Source organism: Carcharhinus amblyrhynchos, chromosome 2 (genome assembly GCF_965287045.1).
Source record: "Carcharhinus amblyrhynchos chromosome 2, sCarAmb.v2.hapA, whole genome shotgun sequence".
Lineage (NCBI taxonomy): Eukaryota > Metazoa > Chordata > Chondrichthyes > Carcharhiniformes > Carcharhinidae > Carcharhinus > Carcharhinus amblyrhynchos.
In genome coordinates this window covers 71,432,978-71,449,400 of record NC_137325.1, presented here as the reverse complement: position 1 = coordinate 71,449,400, position 16,423 = coordinate 71,432,978, and the positions used below count along the sequence as shown (strand labels likewise).

General features: G+C 41.1%; 1 protein-coding gene across 1 annotated transcript in view; it reads right to left on the bottom strand.

The window, feature by feature from the left end:
* The window catches only part of dgkb (diacylglycerol kinase, beta), a 677,279-nt gene extending 660,912 nt beyond the window's left edge, over nucleotides 1-16,367 (bottom strand). Inside the window, exon 1 of the mRNA XM_080216552.1 lies at nucleotides 16,188-16,367. Coding sequence (XP_080072678.1) covers nucleotides 16,188-16,275 — 88 coding nt within the window. The 5' untranslated portion in view covers nucleotides 16,276-16,367. The remainder of the gene's footprint in view (nucleotides 1-16,187) is intronic.
* Nucleotides 16,368-16,423: the final 56 nt, after the last annotated feature.

Below are 16,423 nucleotides of genomic sequence, written 5' to 3'. Positions count from 1 at the left end.
GACCCCAGCACTAGGGATGCAAACTACTATCCTTCATTCATGTTTGTGGACATAGACAGATGTTTCTAACTATTGAGCCTGTATCACTATAGCCCTGCCATTCATTTTCCTGATGTGGGTATGCCAGCGTTGGACTGGCGTAAACACAGTAAAAAGTCTGACAACACCAGGTTTTAGTCCAACCGATTTATTTGATAATACTCACAAGCTTTTGAGGGCACTGCCTCTTCGTCAGGTGAATGGAGAGTTCTGGCCTCAGACAGAGCATATAAAGCACAGACAGTTTAGAGATTACTGATTAGAATGCGAATCCTTACACCTAACCTGCTGTTCAAGACCTGAAGTGGCTGACAATGTGAGTGGAAGGAGCACTGATCACAGGTTAAAGGGATGTGTATTGTCTCCAGACAGTACAGTAAGTGAGGTTTTGCAAACCCAGGCAAGTCACCCATGCTGCCATAAACTTGTTCCATCTCTTCCATGGTTCATTCCATCTATCTGCCTCCTTCCTTTCTCCCGCCTGTTACTATTCTGTCCAATCTTCCTGAATCATATTACTCTTCCTCTAGTCTCTCCTTTCTCTTCAGTGCCTCTCCCTTGCATCTCTCTCAGGTCACCCCATCTTTCTCTTCCTTCCATCAAGTCTCTCTCTACTGAATATGGTTTTATTCTCTTGATTTTCTCTGTTTTTCATTCCTGTCAGATCTCATCTGTTTCTTCTATTTCACTTTCTCACCTCTCTTCTGTGGACCTCTTTTGTTTCAGCCTCTGGGTCACTTTTTCCTTCACTTTTTCTTCCGTTTCGTGTCAGATTTCTCTTTCCAACAGTTTGCTCTCTTTCCTTTCTACTTCAAGGTCTCAGCACCCATTTCCTACTTTGCTCTCTCTCCTACTTTTCTTGCTCCCTTTCTGTCAAGCTCTTGATTCTCCCCATCATTTTAAAATAACTTCAAAACGAAAGCAAGATACAAGTGCTGGAAAAATTCAGCGGGTCTGGCAGCAGCTGTAGAGCCAGAAACAGGACTCATGATTTGAGTTCAACAGAGCTCTTCTTTGGAAGCCTTCTGAAGAAGTGGCACAACGGACTCAATGTTTGGCAGATATCTGCGTTTGAGACTAGATACAGGAATGGGCAGCTCTGGCAGTGTCTTTCCCACCAACCTGAACGGAAGGATCTTGTGCCTCGGACCTCATTAGTTATGCATAGGTGAGTTCCCCTCCAAATCTCTTGGCAGACCAGCAATTGATTCATCTGCCCAAATCAACTGGTGAGTTTGAAGGTCCTGGCGCTATATTTAAACATCAGTCCAGCACACTTACATTACGCTCTTCAGCCATCATTTGCCAAATGGTGCAGGATATCAGCAACCCAGAGAGAAAAGGCTAGCAACCTAAAGAAGAAATCTGTTTCTCCATTCAACCACCCTCCCCATGAGCCCATCATCTGCATCCGTGACCCACTTGGAACTCTACTCACTGGAGTCTTCAGGCAACCCCTTCCAGTAAACAATGTGGTATCTCTTGAATTCTTATTCTATCCAAAAAAAAAACAAATTCAAACCGAATCCAGTTCATGGTCTCCACAAGAGGGACAAACAGAATGCAAGCTGACAGGATGAGGCACTGCACCCCATTTTGGACTTGATCTTCCCAAAAGGCCAAGACAACTTTCAAGAATTGCATCAAGTGACGCCTCAGTTAAACCTCATCGGCAACCCTGACCATGGATTCTTCCCTAGCCTGGACAAACCAGCTACATGATAATGGTCATCAGAGTCCAAAGTCTGTCCCCTCAACCTTGCAGCTATCACCTTCCTCATCTACCTTCCTGTCCCTCTTCCTGCCATCATTAGCCCTCGACCTCCCCCTCCTTGCACAGTTCTTTTTCCACATTTTCTCCCACACCTTTTGTCGGAGAAGAGCAGGAATCAGTCTGCCCCAACAGAGTGGTATGTCATGCAGTACCATGGCAGAAAGACTGTTGCACTAACCTCAAAGTCCCTTGCAAACATAGAGGGCTTCATGCACGCCACACTTCATCAGTCGAGTTTTCAGATCCATGTGATTTCCCAGTAGACTGATAGGATACTGGCAGGTAGCTGCTTTCATGAACATTCAGGAGATGCAAATGGTGTTCACTCCACCAGCCAGCAGGAAGATAGACTCACCATTAATCCGTCATTGCGAGAATTACAACATGATTTTACACCAGTGGGTTTCTAACTTTTTAGCTCCCATAGATTCAAGATTCCTACCACCAAACACGCCACGGATGGGATAGGAGAATTCTGCCCATTAGTTATGCCTTTCTCCACAGAGAAAGCAGACTAGGACAAAAACTGAAAAAAAAAACCTGGAAAATCTTGGAATAAAAATACCTCCTTTAAAATATGGATAATTGCCTAGTTAAGATTCATTCAAGTTTTGAAAAAGACACACATACTTTGAATCCTTTTTGAGGTTGAAAGCAGAGATAGTATCTGTATGACGCATTTAACTGGTAAAGGTAGCAACAACAGTTCATCAACACCCACAATCAATGGAAGGATTGATTAATACTTAGGAGCCTATTTAAAATTAAACACAGTCGTGAAGAGAAAATATTGCATAATTGCTAGTAGAAACTTGCATCATTGCAGCATGATTTATGAACTGAATTAACTAACGCAACCTATAGGAGAAGAAGTGGTATGGAGGCTGGGGATGGGAAATGATAGGCTAGGAACAACAGCTGAAAGATGGTGTCAAGTTTAATATATACATCCCTGTCAATTACTTTATGGCTCAGAAGAGAAAAATAGTTCAGACCGGGGTGGAATTTTACATGAGGGCCATGGTCTCTGCCACTCCATCGCATCACCCTGACCCCAATGTCCACCCACATTCCTCACGGAATTTACTGCTAGGAGCAGTGTTTACTGCTCTGTCCCTTTCTCAGCAAATCTCATGTCAGAGAGCTGCTAGCCTATCGGATGGCCGGCATCTGTCGTCCCAGCAGTGACAATGGTAGCTGCTGGGTCTAAAAGCAGCACTCAGAGCTGGAGGAGCATGGACTAACAGGCAAGTGCACAGTCAGGGTTGTGGCAAGGGGTGGGAGTGGGAGTCCAGGTTTAAGAGGTCAGGAAGAAAGATTGAAAAGGAGATTCAGATGAACCCAGGCAACCCTACAAGCAGATTTCCCCCACTGGCCCCACCCTTGCCCAACACCAGCCTGTGTAAGTAAAAGTGCCAGGCTTCCCACAAGGCATTGGGCCTCCCCTGCCATGGATAAAATACTGGCAATAGTGCAGTGCCAGGAGACCCTTAAGTGGCTATTAGTTGACCACTTAATGGCCTCTATAGGCCCAAGGATGGGTGGGTCACCCAACGCCCTCACTGACCCTATCAGTACAATTGCAGACAGGTTGGAAGCAAACAGAGAAGGTTGCCCACTGGATTTTATGTGCCTGCTGATCCCCTGTCAGGGGAGTGTAAAAACCATTGCATTATATCTCAAAGTGGTTCATAACCAATGAAGCATGTTTGAAATGTCATCACTGCAGGAAATGCAGCAAGCAATTTAAGCACAGTGAGGTCCCACAATAGCAATGCAATAATGACCAGCATCATCAATGTTGGCTGAGAGATAAATATTGACTAGGACACTGGGAGAACTTGATTGTTCTTTTTCTAAGTACTGCCATGGGACTTAGAAAGATATAAATGGCTTTGGTTCTGACGCTATATTGAATATGCTACATAAAAGCACATTTCTACTCGCATTGACTCAATACTTCCCTCTGAACTGCTGGAGCTTACGTATTAATTAATCCTTCCGTAGACTGTGAGTGCTAATGAGCTGCAGTGGGATCTGTGAACAAGTACAAATCACTCTGGAGTAAAAATATCACTTGCGCCACTGGACAAAAACCTAGTAGCTGCATTATGTTGTGTTGCATCTGATTAAATTCATATCAGAACTTAAAACATTAAATGAAAGAAAAAAGACTGCATCATTTAGCATTCAATGTTGTTAGATTTTTGATAAACGTACACAAACTGCTGTATTGTGCAAGACCCATTAAACTTAAAATTAGCACAATGGTTAAAAGAATGTCACCAGAGCCATGAATAAATCAACAATTTATAGTAGGCAACACTGAACTAAAAAGAACAAAACAAATGATATTGCAGGCAATATGCAAAAGGTCTACTAACATCTGTAAAGAGGAAAATTGAGTTAATGCTTCAGGTTTGATTTCCTGGTACAGGAAAGTGATTCAAAAAGAAACCTCTTAAATTATTGAGAGAAATGTTTCTCCAATCACCAAAAATATTCTCAAAGCAATTCAATTGTTTGATAGGCACAGACCTTTCCCCACCTCCTCCATATCTCTAATCAATACTCCCCTGCAACATGAACCACCCACCCCCAACCATGGTACATTTACTGCTTCCTACAAAAGTTATCAAAACCAATTGCGTTCAGCTTTTAAGAGCCGGGCAAGGGTTGAATTTTTTCTACCCATTCTAAAAGTTATTTTCAGTATGTGCCTGTTTTTAAAATCAAACATTTCTCTTGGAAGGGAAATGTACACATTTCCCAAGACCAAGACAGTTTGTGGAAATGTACATATTTCCCTTTGTTCATTTAACTTGCCGTCGATCATCCCCATACTTATAGTCTCCAATCACAAGTTTCACAGCTTTATCATCTCAATTCATATTCTTAATTGTCTCAAGATTTATATTTGCAAGAAAGACAATTCATAGGAACCAAACTGATTAAAATGTCAATCTTATATCAGTTTTTGCTCTACTTTCCCAAAAAGTCTTCTTCCTGTTGCATATATTTTTCAATCCAATCATTTTGCCTTTCCCTAGATTAAATCCGCTTGAGAGTTTTCTCTTTCACTGTTACCCAAGTAATTAACACAAGTAAATTCCACTGGGTTTAGACGGGTCTGTTAAATACAGTCAACTACATATGGATTATATGTAGCAGGATAAAGACAAATCATAACTATTAATGCAAACAATGCCAGTGTGGTATTGTCATGATGATGGAGAAGAACCACAAATTATGTACAGGCATACCGTGCTTCTAAATAAGACCCGTGGTTTAAAAATGGACATACAAGTCAAAGATTGCTGAGGATGTAAATTCAGTCACTGATTGAATTGCTGGTGGGTGATACTAAGGGAGAAATATAATGGAATCACACTGTTTCCAGACAAAAACATTAAAAGCATGAAAGTAACTGCCATTTCCTATGGAGATAATGGGAGCTGATTTGTCATCTCAGCAGGAATGATATCCTGTGAGGAAAGACTAAGACGGTTTGTGGATTTGCCCCATCCAGGGATATACAAAGGCTGGAATAACAGTCAGCTGAAAAACTTGATCTGTGTCAACTAGTGCTAAGTATCAGTGAGTGACACAAGAAGAAATAAAAAACAACAGATCCCTGCAAGTGTTTTGCAGGTAATTCTCATTCCAATTGCTGAAGCAAGCCAAGTCAGCAAAGCCACAACTGAAAAAGGAAACAGGTTACTTTTTCAGCCAAACTGCAGAATACTGGGATCTCAAATCAACCATTCACCTGCTGAAGTCAGCCCTACTAGAATCACAAATCACAACACCACACCGTTTCACTACCTACTCTTCACAGATAAGTCACAGACTGATTTGTATACTTTTGGACTCAGTTCTAACTTATGTGAATGTATATGCATGTGCTTTATCAACTTCCTCATTTAGCAGCTAATAAACTCACTCTTCCTCAAACTCAATGAAACCTGGTTAAATTGGCTCCATTTAAAAATATAAATAAATATTGAACTGGAAAAAAGTATCCACAAGGGAAGGGATCGTTTGTAAATTAATCATATTGCAACAATTTTTTTTAAGACAAGGATAAATAAATTTTTAAGCAGTAAAGGAATTAAGAGTTATGGTGAGCAGGCAGATAAGTGGAGTTGAATCCACAAATAGATCAGCCATGATCTTATTGAGCAGGCTCAAGGGGCCTAATAGCCTACTCCTGCTCCTCGTTCTTATGCAAACTGAGGAGGTTGAACAATGAAAGGGGGACAGTTCATCCCTCCTTAGCCATGGCATTAACATTTGATAATTAATGTTTTTCCTTGATAAAGTGTTCAATAAAGTTGTGTTGGACCTTCATCTAACTCTTGTCCCCTTTGTCTATCACACCACATAATGCACCTAAGTTAAAAAAGGTTACTACAAATTGATCAAGGTTAGTTAAGGTACATTTACCCACCTTTCACTTTAACTAGCTTGCTCTTCATAACCTCATAATTGCCCATATGGAAGTTCAAAACATTAGATTTTCGACACATCCTTCCCTACGTGAAACTAAATACGGAATATATTCATGACTACTGCCACTTGGAAGTGCTTTTATTGTGAGTTTACTGCTACCAGTACATATCAACACCATGACAACTTTCATGCTTGGGCTAAATAGCAGTGAGTCACATCTGCATCACACAATTGCCAAGGAGGACCATCTCTGACAGGAAAAAGAATAATCCTATATTCCTTAACATTCAATTGTATTACCATTGCTGAATCCTTCATCATCAACATCTTGGGAGTCACCATTGACCAGAAATTTAAAAGGACCAGTCATATTAACACCATGGCTACAGGATCAAGTCATGGACGAGAAATTCTACAGCAAGTAACTCACCTCCTGGTTTCCCAAAACCTCTTGGCCATCTACAAGGCATAAGTTAGTGTTATGCTGGGATATGTCCCACTCGTCTGGATGAGTTTAACACCACTCAAAAATCTCAGTGCCATTCTGGAAAAAGGAGCCAGTTTAATTGACCCCTCTTCCAACACTTTAAACATTGACCTGGACTTTTGCAACAGAGAGCCTTTTTGTTATTGCAAATATTCCAACTCTGCAATCATAAGAACATAAGAAATAGGAGGAGTAGACCATCTAGCCCTTTGAGCCTGCCCCACCATTCAATAAGATCATGGCTGATCTGTCGTGGCTCAGTTCCACATTCCCGCCCTCTCCCCATAACCTTAATCCCCTCTCTTATCAAAAACCCATCAACCCGCGTCTTAAAAATATTTAGCAAGGTAGCCTCCACCACTTCAACGGGCAGAGAATTCCAGAGATTCACCACCCTTTGAGTGAAGAAGTTCCTCCTCAACTCCATTCTAAACCGCCCCCCCCTTTATCTTGAGGCTGTGCCCCATAGTCCTACTGTCCTTTCTGAGCAGGAAGAGTCTCTCCACCTCTATCCTATCCATCCCAGTCATCATCTTATATGTCTCAATGAGATCGCCCCTCATTCTTCTAAACTCTAACGAGTACAAGCCTAGTTTATTCAGCCTCTCCTCATAGCTCAACCCCCTCAACTCCGGCATCAGCCTAGTAAACCTCCTCTGCACTCCCTCCAAGGCCAAAATATCCTTGCGTAAGTACGGCGCCCAAAACTGCACGCAGTACTCCAGCTGCAGCCTCACCAATGCCCTATACAGACGCAGCAAGACCTCCCTACTTTTATATTCAATCCCCCTCGCTATGAAGGCCAGCATCCCATTAGCCTTCCTGACCACCTGCTGCACCTGCAAGCTGGGTTTTTGCGACTCATGCACAAGGGCCCCGAGGTCCCTCTGCACCGTCGCCTGCTGCAGTTTTTCGCCACGTAAGTAATAGTCCTTCCTACCATTATTCCTACCAAAGTGGACCACCTCACAAATCCCAAACTGGAAGCAAAAATTCAAGCCATTCCCTCCACCATCTGTTCTCTAGGGCAGCAGTGAGTACTATCTATAAAATGCACTGCAGCAACTCACAAAGGATTCTTCAAGAGTACTTACAAAACTCACTTCTTTTACCGCCCAAAAGGTCAAGGAGACATGATATATGCAACCTGCAAGTTCGCCTCCAAGCCTCACACCATCCTAACTTGGAAACATGTAACCATTTGTTTGCTCTCAATAGGTTAAAACCCTGGAAGTTCCTTTCTAAAGCCAACACCAAATGGACTGCAGCTATTCAAGAAAGTGTTTCACCAGCATCTTCTTGAGAACAATTAGGTATGGTGAACAAATGCAGAGAGGTTATACATCCTTTACTTTGTCACTACACATGGAACCGCACAAGACCACTTAACTATCCTTCATGTCTGGACAAATTATTAAAATGCAAATTAATTCGCAGGATATATCTTGGAGTAATTAAAATGCAAGAGCGCTTTCTTGTGGTTAATGCCTGCCCTGCTCTGATCCAAATAATTAAACCAACTGTTTTCACTATATTACTTGTAGATTTATCAACTTGAGTTGAAATCGAGAGAATGGCTGTTGAAGAAAACTCTGTTCCATCACAATGGTATTTGAATGGGAGAAATTTGGACTCTTATTTGACAAATAACCCACCTGATTGACACCCCATTCACTGGACGTAGCACAGCTTCGTAAGGTTCCTGCTCTGACCAAGACGACAAGAAACAACAAAGTGTAGGGAATATACCCAGTCCATCATGCAAACCAGCCTCCCATCCATTAACTCTGTCTGTACTTCCTGCTGCATCGGAAAAGCAGCCAGCACAATCAAGGACCCCACACATCCCAGACATACTCTGTTCCACCTTCTTCCATAGGGAAGAAAGATACAGAAGTCTGAGGTCATGTACCAACCGACCCAAGACAGCTTCTTCCCTGCTGCTATCTGACTTTTGAATGGATCTACCATATATTAAGCTGATCTTCCTCTACACCCTAGCTGTGACTGTAACATTATATTCTGCACCCTCTTCTTCCCTCCTCGCCTACGTACTCTATGAACAGTATCTTTTGGCTGTGTAGCACACAAGGAACAATACTTTTCATTGTGTTCCAATACATGTCAAAAAAAAAACTTAAAAATTCACTCCCTCCACCAACATGGCAGCAGACTGTATCATATATAGCCATTCACCAAGGCTCCTTTGAAAGCACTTTGCAAACCCATGACCTCTACCATTTAGAAGGGCAAGTGAACAGCCAATGGGTTCACCACCATCTGCAAGTTCCTCCCACCCCACACAAGCTATCCAGATCTGGAAATATATAGCTGTTCTTTTTCTGTAACAGGATCAAAATCCTGGAATAGCCTTCCCAGCAGCAACACGGAGACATCTGCACCAGACAGACTGCAGTGTCACAAGGTGCCAAATCATCACCACCTTCTCAAGGGTAATTAGGGATGGACAAAAATTTGTTGGACTAACCAATGATGTCCACAGCCTTTGATAGAGAAAAAAAAAATCCTCTACCCCATCCTCCGCCGCCGCGCGCCCCCCCCCCCCCCCCCCCCCAATGTCTCATTTTGCAGTAACAGCGGATAGGATTTCTGCATTTGTAAAGTTTACGCTTTATTATTCACAATTATATGCATGTTAATGTCATCTAAATTTAGAGTTCTCATTCTGTCATTTATATCATCATCTATTGGCTCATTTACATCTTTCTCCACAGGAGAAGGTTCCTCTGTAGCTGTTTGACTTGTGATATCAGAAGCCATTACCAGAACTATGCTATGGTAATCCTTGTTCTAACAGCTATTAATCACCCCTCTCAGAATGTGTGATATTGCATTGATCATTAGGCAAGTCAAATAATCATCTTTGAACTTTCTCAGTCTGCGGACAGGCTGCAGCTCATTATTTGGGGACAAGTAAATTATCTGCTGTCCAAGAGATAATTGTGCATGAATCAGGTATGAGGAGTTAATCTTTCTCTTCTGTCTTGACATGCACTTGTTGCATTCTTGACACATAACAATTATATTCGTGGACCAACAATGTGGAAACATTCTAATGTCACCAAAGCTATTACTGTTGCATGCCACAGGTAGTACACATATTTGTGAAATTCCTGGGTTTACCAATATACATGCGAGAACTTTATTATCATTCATTTAGAAATGGAGGTGCTGTATGCCACTTTGTGGTTGAGCATTTCTCTTCTTTAATGCCACATACTTGGATAAGAGTTAGGGAACTAGGCTAAAAATCACAATGTTGATAAAACAAAAATGCTTTCTATTAAGATGCAATAATGTGGAAATCTTAAAATGCCAAATCATTTCCATATGTGACGTTTGAACATGCATTTGTTGCATTCTTGACACATAATTATATTCATGGACTAACAGTGTGGAAACATTCTAATGTCACCAAAGCTATTACTGTTGCATGCCACAGGAAACACAAATTGTGCAACAAGCCAGAAACTTTTGAACAGGTTTGAAGAAAATCCAAGTTGTCAAGGAAACTGCCTTGGTTTCTGATGGAAACAATCCGGATTGCAGTGTTCTCTCTCATTATGGCCGCTCTGTAACTGTTTCTTTAAAAAGTTTATTTATTAGTGTGACATGTAGGCTTACATTAACAATGCAATAAAGTTACTGTGAAAATCCCCTAGTCAACACACTCTGGCACCTGCTCAGATATGCTGAGAGAGAGTTTAACATGGCCAATGCACCTAACCAACACATCATTCGGACTGTGGGAGGAAACCAGAGCACCCAGAGGAAACTCACGCAAACACAGGGAGAACTTGCACACTCTGCACAGACAGTGACACAAGCCAGAATCGAACACAAGTCCCCGACACTTTGAGACAGCATTACTAACCACTGTACCACCCACTTATAATATTCTTTCAAACTTTTATTGAAAAGTTTATAATAGATGTTCGTAATCTATCCTCCTTTGCTTGGGCCTCCAGATTTCTTGGCACTTCCCAAAAGATTTTCGGTAACACAAAAAAGGTACAGCAGAAATGCAAGACGCAGTTCTTACCTGGAAGTGTTAAACTTCTATAATATAATAGTTAAAAGCTGAAAATCTTGTTTCATTTATTTGAAGAAGCTGAATCGCTTATGAAGTTGACCATAATAGGAAAAAGCAGCAGCACTGCTTTGGTCACCGAAACACACAGATTCAATAATTTACGTACCAGTAGCACTGCAATTTCAAGAATAACAGATGCTTAACCTCATCAATGCTTGAATGTGATGAATGAATTGCTAAAATATCGCCACTGCTTCCAATCTTGGTCAGCCATCAGAAGAGCAGTTGAGTGGAGACGATCTCTCTGACATTCTCTTTTCTACTTCACCATCTCATGATGCACCACTGAGACTGGAAGTTCAACAAAATGGAAGGATAATCAGCTTCTATTCCACCACGTGCTGGCTCTGTGGATTTGTAGTCGACGACAATATTGGGAAGGATCTTTTAAAAGAATATAGTACACCCTAATCCACTCCAGAGCCTGTCTCTGGAATGTTCTTTTTGTAAAAACAGATACCTGCTGAACTACTTCAGCTGGTTCCATCCAACTCCAAGTGAGATGACATGGCAGGTTACAAGTCTGTGACACAATGACTTTGCACAGCAGATAAACAGCTACCCATGAACATAACTAAATGTGAATTAATTCACCTCATCATACCTGTTCTCCCTGCGGACCATGTAAAAATTGCTCTATTACCGGCAAGAGGTCTTGGTGCATTGCATAGCGTCCCTGCCTGAATCAGAAGTTCTGAATTCCAATCCCACTCCAGGACTCAATGGTCAAGGAAGGTGTGTGCATACCGTTTCTAGAGTATCAATGTGTAAATTCTTCCAACATAAGCCAATGACTGGCAGTAAGAGCAGGACAGATTCCTGATCAAACATCCGATGGAAAGAAAATTGCAGCCTCTATCATCAGCTCCAGCCTACCACATATAAAAGCGGATGTAGCTACAGCAATTCAGACTCCTTGGTGGCTGGTTAGCTGAGTTGACTTGATGGCCAGTGTAGATCAGATTGGTGCCAATAGCATGGGAGTTTGATCCCCGTACTGGTTGGGGTGGTTTCGGGACCTGCTTCCTTGCCTGCTCAAGGCAGAGATTGTGGTATTATAGATCAAACCTGGCTTTGGGTAGAGAACTGTAGAAGACAATCGACAAGGTTCAAATCCATTTAATCTCTGAAATAAGATTAATCAATCATTAGCAAAATCAGGAACTGAAATTTCTCTTCAAATGTAATCATGGATTTCCAAGATACAAGTCAAACACTCCAATAGTTTATAAGAAATTTATTCACCATCATCAGAAGCAGGTTCCCTCGAGCATTTGATTAACTATGTTATTGACTTATCCCAATAACCTTTGCAATATACTAACACACCTGCATGACATATTACTTTTTTTTCACTAATCTCATCTATGCTATACTGTTGTCCTTCAGTATTACAATCACAAACCAGAGTAATGAAATACTGTGTGTTATTCATACCTCTCAGAATTTTAAGGATCTAGATTATATCTTATTTGAAAAGAAGTCTGCTGGTTTTTGCAACTTAAAGCCTCATGTGCTAGAATCATCACTCCATTGCCCTTCCTTGACATCACTATAATGTGTTCCTCCAGAGGCAGAATCCCAACATTTCAGATAATATTCTAATGCATTTCATCTTGATTCTAAGTCAAGATAGATTGCATATCCCTGTATAATTTAAATGTCTGACAAAAAAGCTCTTTTGATAACAATACCACAATGTCCAGGCTCCTTCACTAAATGGTGTCTAATCAGCACAAGAGAGTCATTAAGGCAGCTATTCATTGTGTATATTTTAGGATTCCTGCTCTGTTGTGCATAACCTTACCCATCACTGCATGTAATGCTTTACATGTATTACAGAAACCAATTCCATTCTGCAAATGTAGTTACATAGCCCACAAACTCCATTACAGGGGAGCAGGTGGTCACTCAAATTCTCAAATTGCACTTGAATACATTATGATATAAAATCCTTGACGGTTGTCAATTGATGCTGCACTCGCTACGGGGTTTAGAAGAATATTGGGTAAGTACTTGAATTGGAACACTGATTCATGGTGTTGTACAAGGATCTGTGCTAGGGTCCTAATAAATCACTAAGTATTAATGGCTAAGTTAACACAATAGATAACCATATATACGCATTTGCCAATGAGAATGATTGGAAGCAGAGAAGGTAGTGCAGATGGGAACATAACATTACAAGGGGAATTGATAAGATTAAGTGAGTGGGCAGAATTGTGGCAGATGGATTTCAATACAGGCGCGTGTGAGGCTATCCAGTTTGGGCCAAAAGAGATAAATCCTGACATTTAAAAAAAGAAACTCTGGGAACAGTTGAGGATAAAACAGTTTAGTGATCCATGTACTTGTTATCTACGCTTGTTATCTTAGTGAAACAATAAAAACACACATTTTTACCTCTGTTAATTGTAGCACAGTAGTAAATGTGAGTACAAATAATAAATTTATGACAATGGTAAATGCAAATACAAAGAGTACAAACATTTATAACTTCACTACAAAGAGAGATAAGCTTCCTCCATTGTACTCCCACTTCACACAACACAGAAAAATAAAAATACTAGCACTTATGCCCTCCCTGGTCCAGCAATTTATTTCAGGGAATTGTACTGTTTGTCTTGTTCAGGTGAAAAACAGTTTCCATGTCATAATAGTGACAGAAGCATTGTGCAATTTCACCTTTTCCTCCATACGGAGCAACACTGGCCCAATTCTTCTGATTAGAATCGGAACCTCTTCTTCCCTGAACCTTACCAGAAAGAAAACACTTACCTCCCTCTGATTTTTCTTAGCAATCTTTGATTGAAGGATCTCTCCAAACTGACTCCATGCAGGAAACCTCAGCAATACCAGCAAAGAGAATCCATTCAGAAGCTAGACATCCTTTTATAGTACTGGCTGCTGCATTTTGCCAAACACAGTTCAAATATCCCAAAGCTTCTTTGAAAAAGAGAGAAGCCAAGTGGATAAAGGGTAAGGTCAGTTGGTAATGGGATTATGGGATAGGGTGACAGCTGGCTAGGCAGTAAGGGGTGGATGGAAATAGCTGGGGAGTCAAGGGTGGTGCAATTGGGTCAGAAGGTGAATTCTAGTCAGGCGGTGGATGCTCATTAGATTGGATCAGGGGGTAAGGAATCAATTGTCTTGCTACACAGGAGTTAGACAAGGCTTTTTCCTGACATTTCCTGAATAGCTATCCAGGTTAGCAAGCCAAGACTTTGCAAAACCTTTGACTCTAACTCAGAGTTGGAGACTTTTACAGAGGGTCTTGGGAGCAGGGAATTGGAAGTTTGAATGATGGAACAATTCCTATGGATTGATTGCACTGGAATTTCTGAGGGACCACTTAGTACACGTCCTTAGTACATCAAGTCTCTGACTATCCAGAGACCATAATGTTTCCTTCAATGTATGAGACCACCTAAAGGTGGTAGTTACCTGACGTGCGTTCATGGGGATGATCTGTCTCCTTTCCTATTTCCCTGATCTTTCGGGTCAAACCAAGTAAACAAACTTAAATTACTTTTGGACAAAGAAAAAGGGGGCAGCTCCCCAAAAGGAGGGGGGTTTCTAGATTTTCCTGATTTCTGGTAAAACAGTAACTGTGAACAGAAAGGATGTGTTTATGACTTCACTCCAAATAAATCACGAAGTGTACAAGGGCCCCTACCTCTTTGTAATCTCCAATATGTTCCCAGCTTTTCACATTAAAAAGCAAGATCAGGATTTATCTTTTTTTGTTCTGAAACATTTTGCTCTCACACTTACCCACAATGAAATCTACCTGCCACAGTTTTTTTTCTACTCAATCAACGTCTCTGCCATTTTATACTTCCATTTGTGCTAAATACTATGCTGCCAATCCTAGCTATTATTGGTAAATGTACATATTCAGTTGACAATTATGGTAAATAAATTAATAAACATCATGAATAGTTAAGGCCCCACAACACAGATCTTTGTGAGACACCATTGATTACTTCCTTCCAATTCAAGTACATACTCCTGACCTCCCCTATTAATTTTGCTGCCCCTGAGAATTGAAACATGGAATTTCTTCAAAGCAATCATACAAGAAATAGGAGCTTTTGGAGTTTTGTGCGATTGTTTTCAGTAATAAGCAAAACTGTTTTGTAGTTTCACTACAAAAGGGTTTTTTTCCCCCAACAGGACCAATTTGGTCTGAACCTGGAGAGAATTGTTTATTTTCAACTGATTAACTGGAAAGCAAGAACTGGTAACTTATTCTGCTCCATTCAAAGTTCAGCTTGGCTAGTAGGGGCAGATTGTTCAGAGGGACATATTTTTGAACTCGTGTGAAGAAACAGTTCATGAGCGAAGAACCTTGGTATTTATACCCTGGGAATACCAAAGGTCCCTTTAATTACCGGGGCAAATAATAAAACTAACTGAAGGCTTTTCCAAAGATCCATGTCAACTTAATAGCATAAAAATAGAAATTGAGATTTTTTTCACGCGCATTACCGGCAATTCGGAGAAACTGACTACGCTGTTAAAATGAATTATTCAGCGTGTTTTCGTTTCAGAACTGAAACATACAAAAAGCAGATACAAATAAGAAACCTGGTTAAATCCAATGCAGCTGGTTTCCTCTTCCTCGGGTGATAATTGGCGGCTGCATTTAACGCACGAGCAACTGCGCTTTAAATAATTGGGATCCTGAACATTATATAGCACAATATTACATAACGTGTACCAAAGACTGGTGATAGTTCTAGCTTGTCGCGGGTGTGTGAACAATGCTCTGGTTAAAAAATGTGCATTTTAACACAGCTCCTTCACTTAACAGCCCGGGGATATGCTCCTACTGCAACGCACAGGACGCCAAGTCGAAGGGTGAGGTAGTGGAGCATCATTTACCACAAGCAGGCAGGTGTTTAGGGGGCTGAGAAATAAGATCCAAAATAAGGTGTTGTTTGAAATTCAGCTACCCCGGAATCAAAGCAAAGTGCAATTTAATTTGCAAAGCAAAAATAAACAGCGTATTTGTTAATAAAGGAAAAGGAGCACCGCATTATTTATAAACACTAATAAGACACAGATGTAACGGTTGTATTATCAGAAATATAACAAGTGTGGACATTTAAAGTAACACTTGGTATTCAATACATAGCACCCATTGCTCGCCTGTCACAGTGCGATTCGCTATGCGTTAATTCTCAATGTGATTCTAATCTAATCTATTTTAAATCAAACCCATTACTGTACAATCAAAGCGTCCGTGGAGCGTGAGCTTCCCAACCAGCAATACTAGCAGAACAACTGGATGGTTTGTCGGATTCTTTGATACTTACACTGTGCGTACTTCTGTAGCTGGGAGAATTCTGCAGGGCTGAGGGTGATCCACTTTTCCTGGTTAGTCATGGTGGTCCTCTCACACATTCCCCACACTCACATCTCCAGATTCCCCTTCCGTCTCAACGAACTAGTCGCTGCGCGTTGGGATTCGTCCTCCACCTCGGGGTTTGAGAAGATTTCACTTGTCGGGGGAAATGTGTGACTGCACAGAGTGCTGCCGTGAACCGGTCTG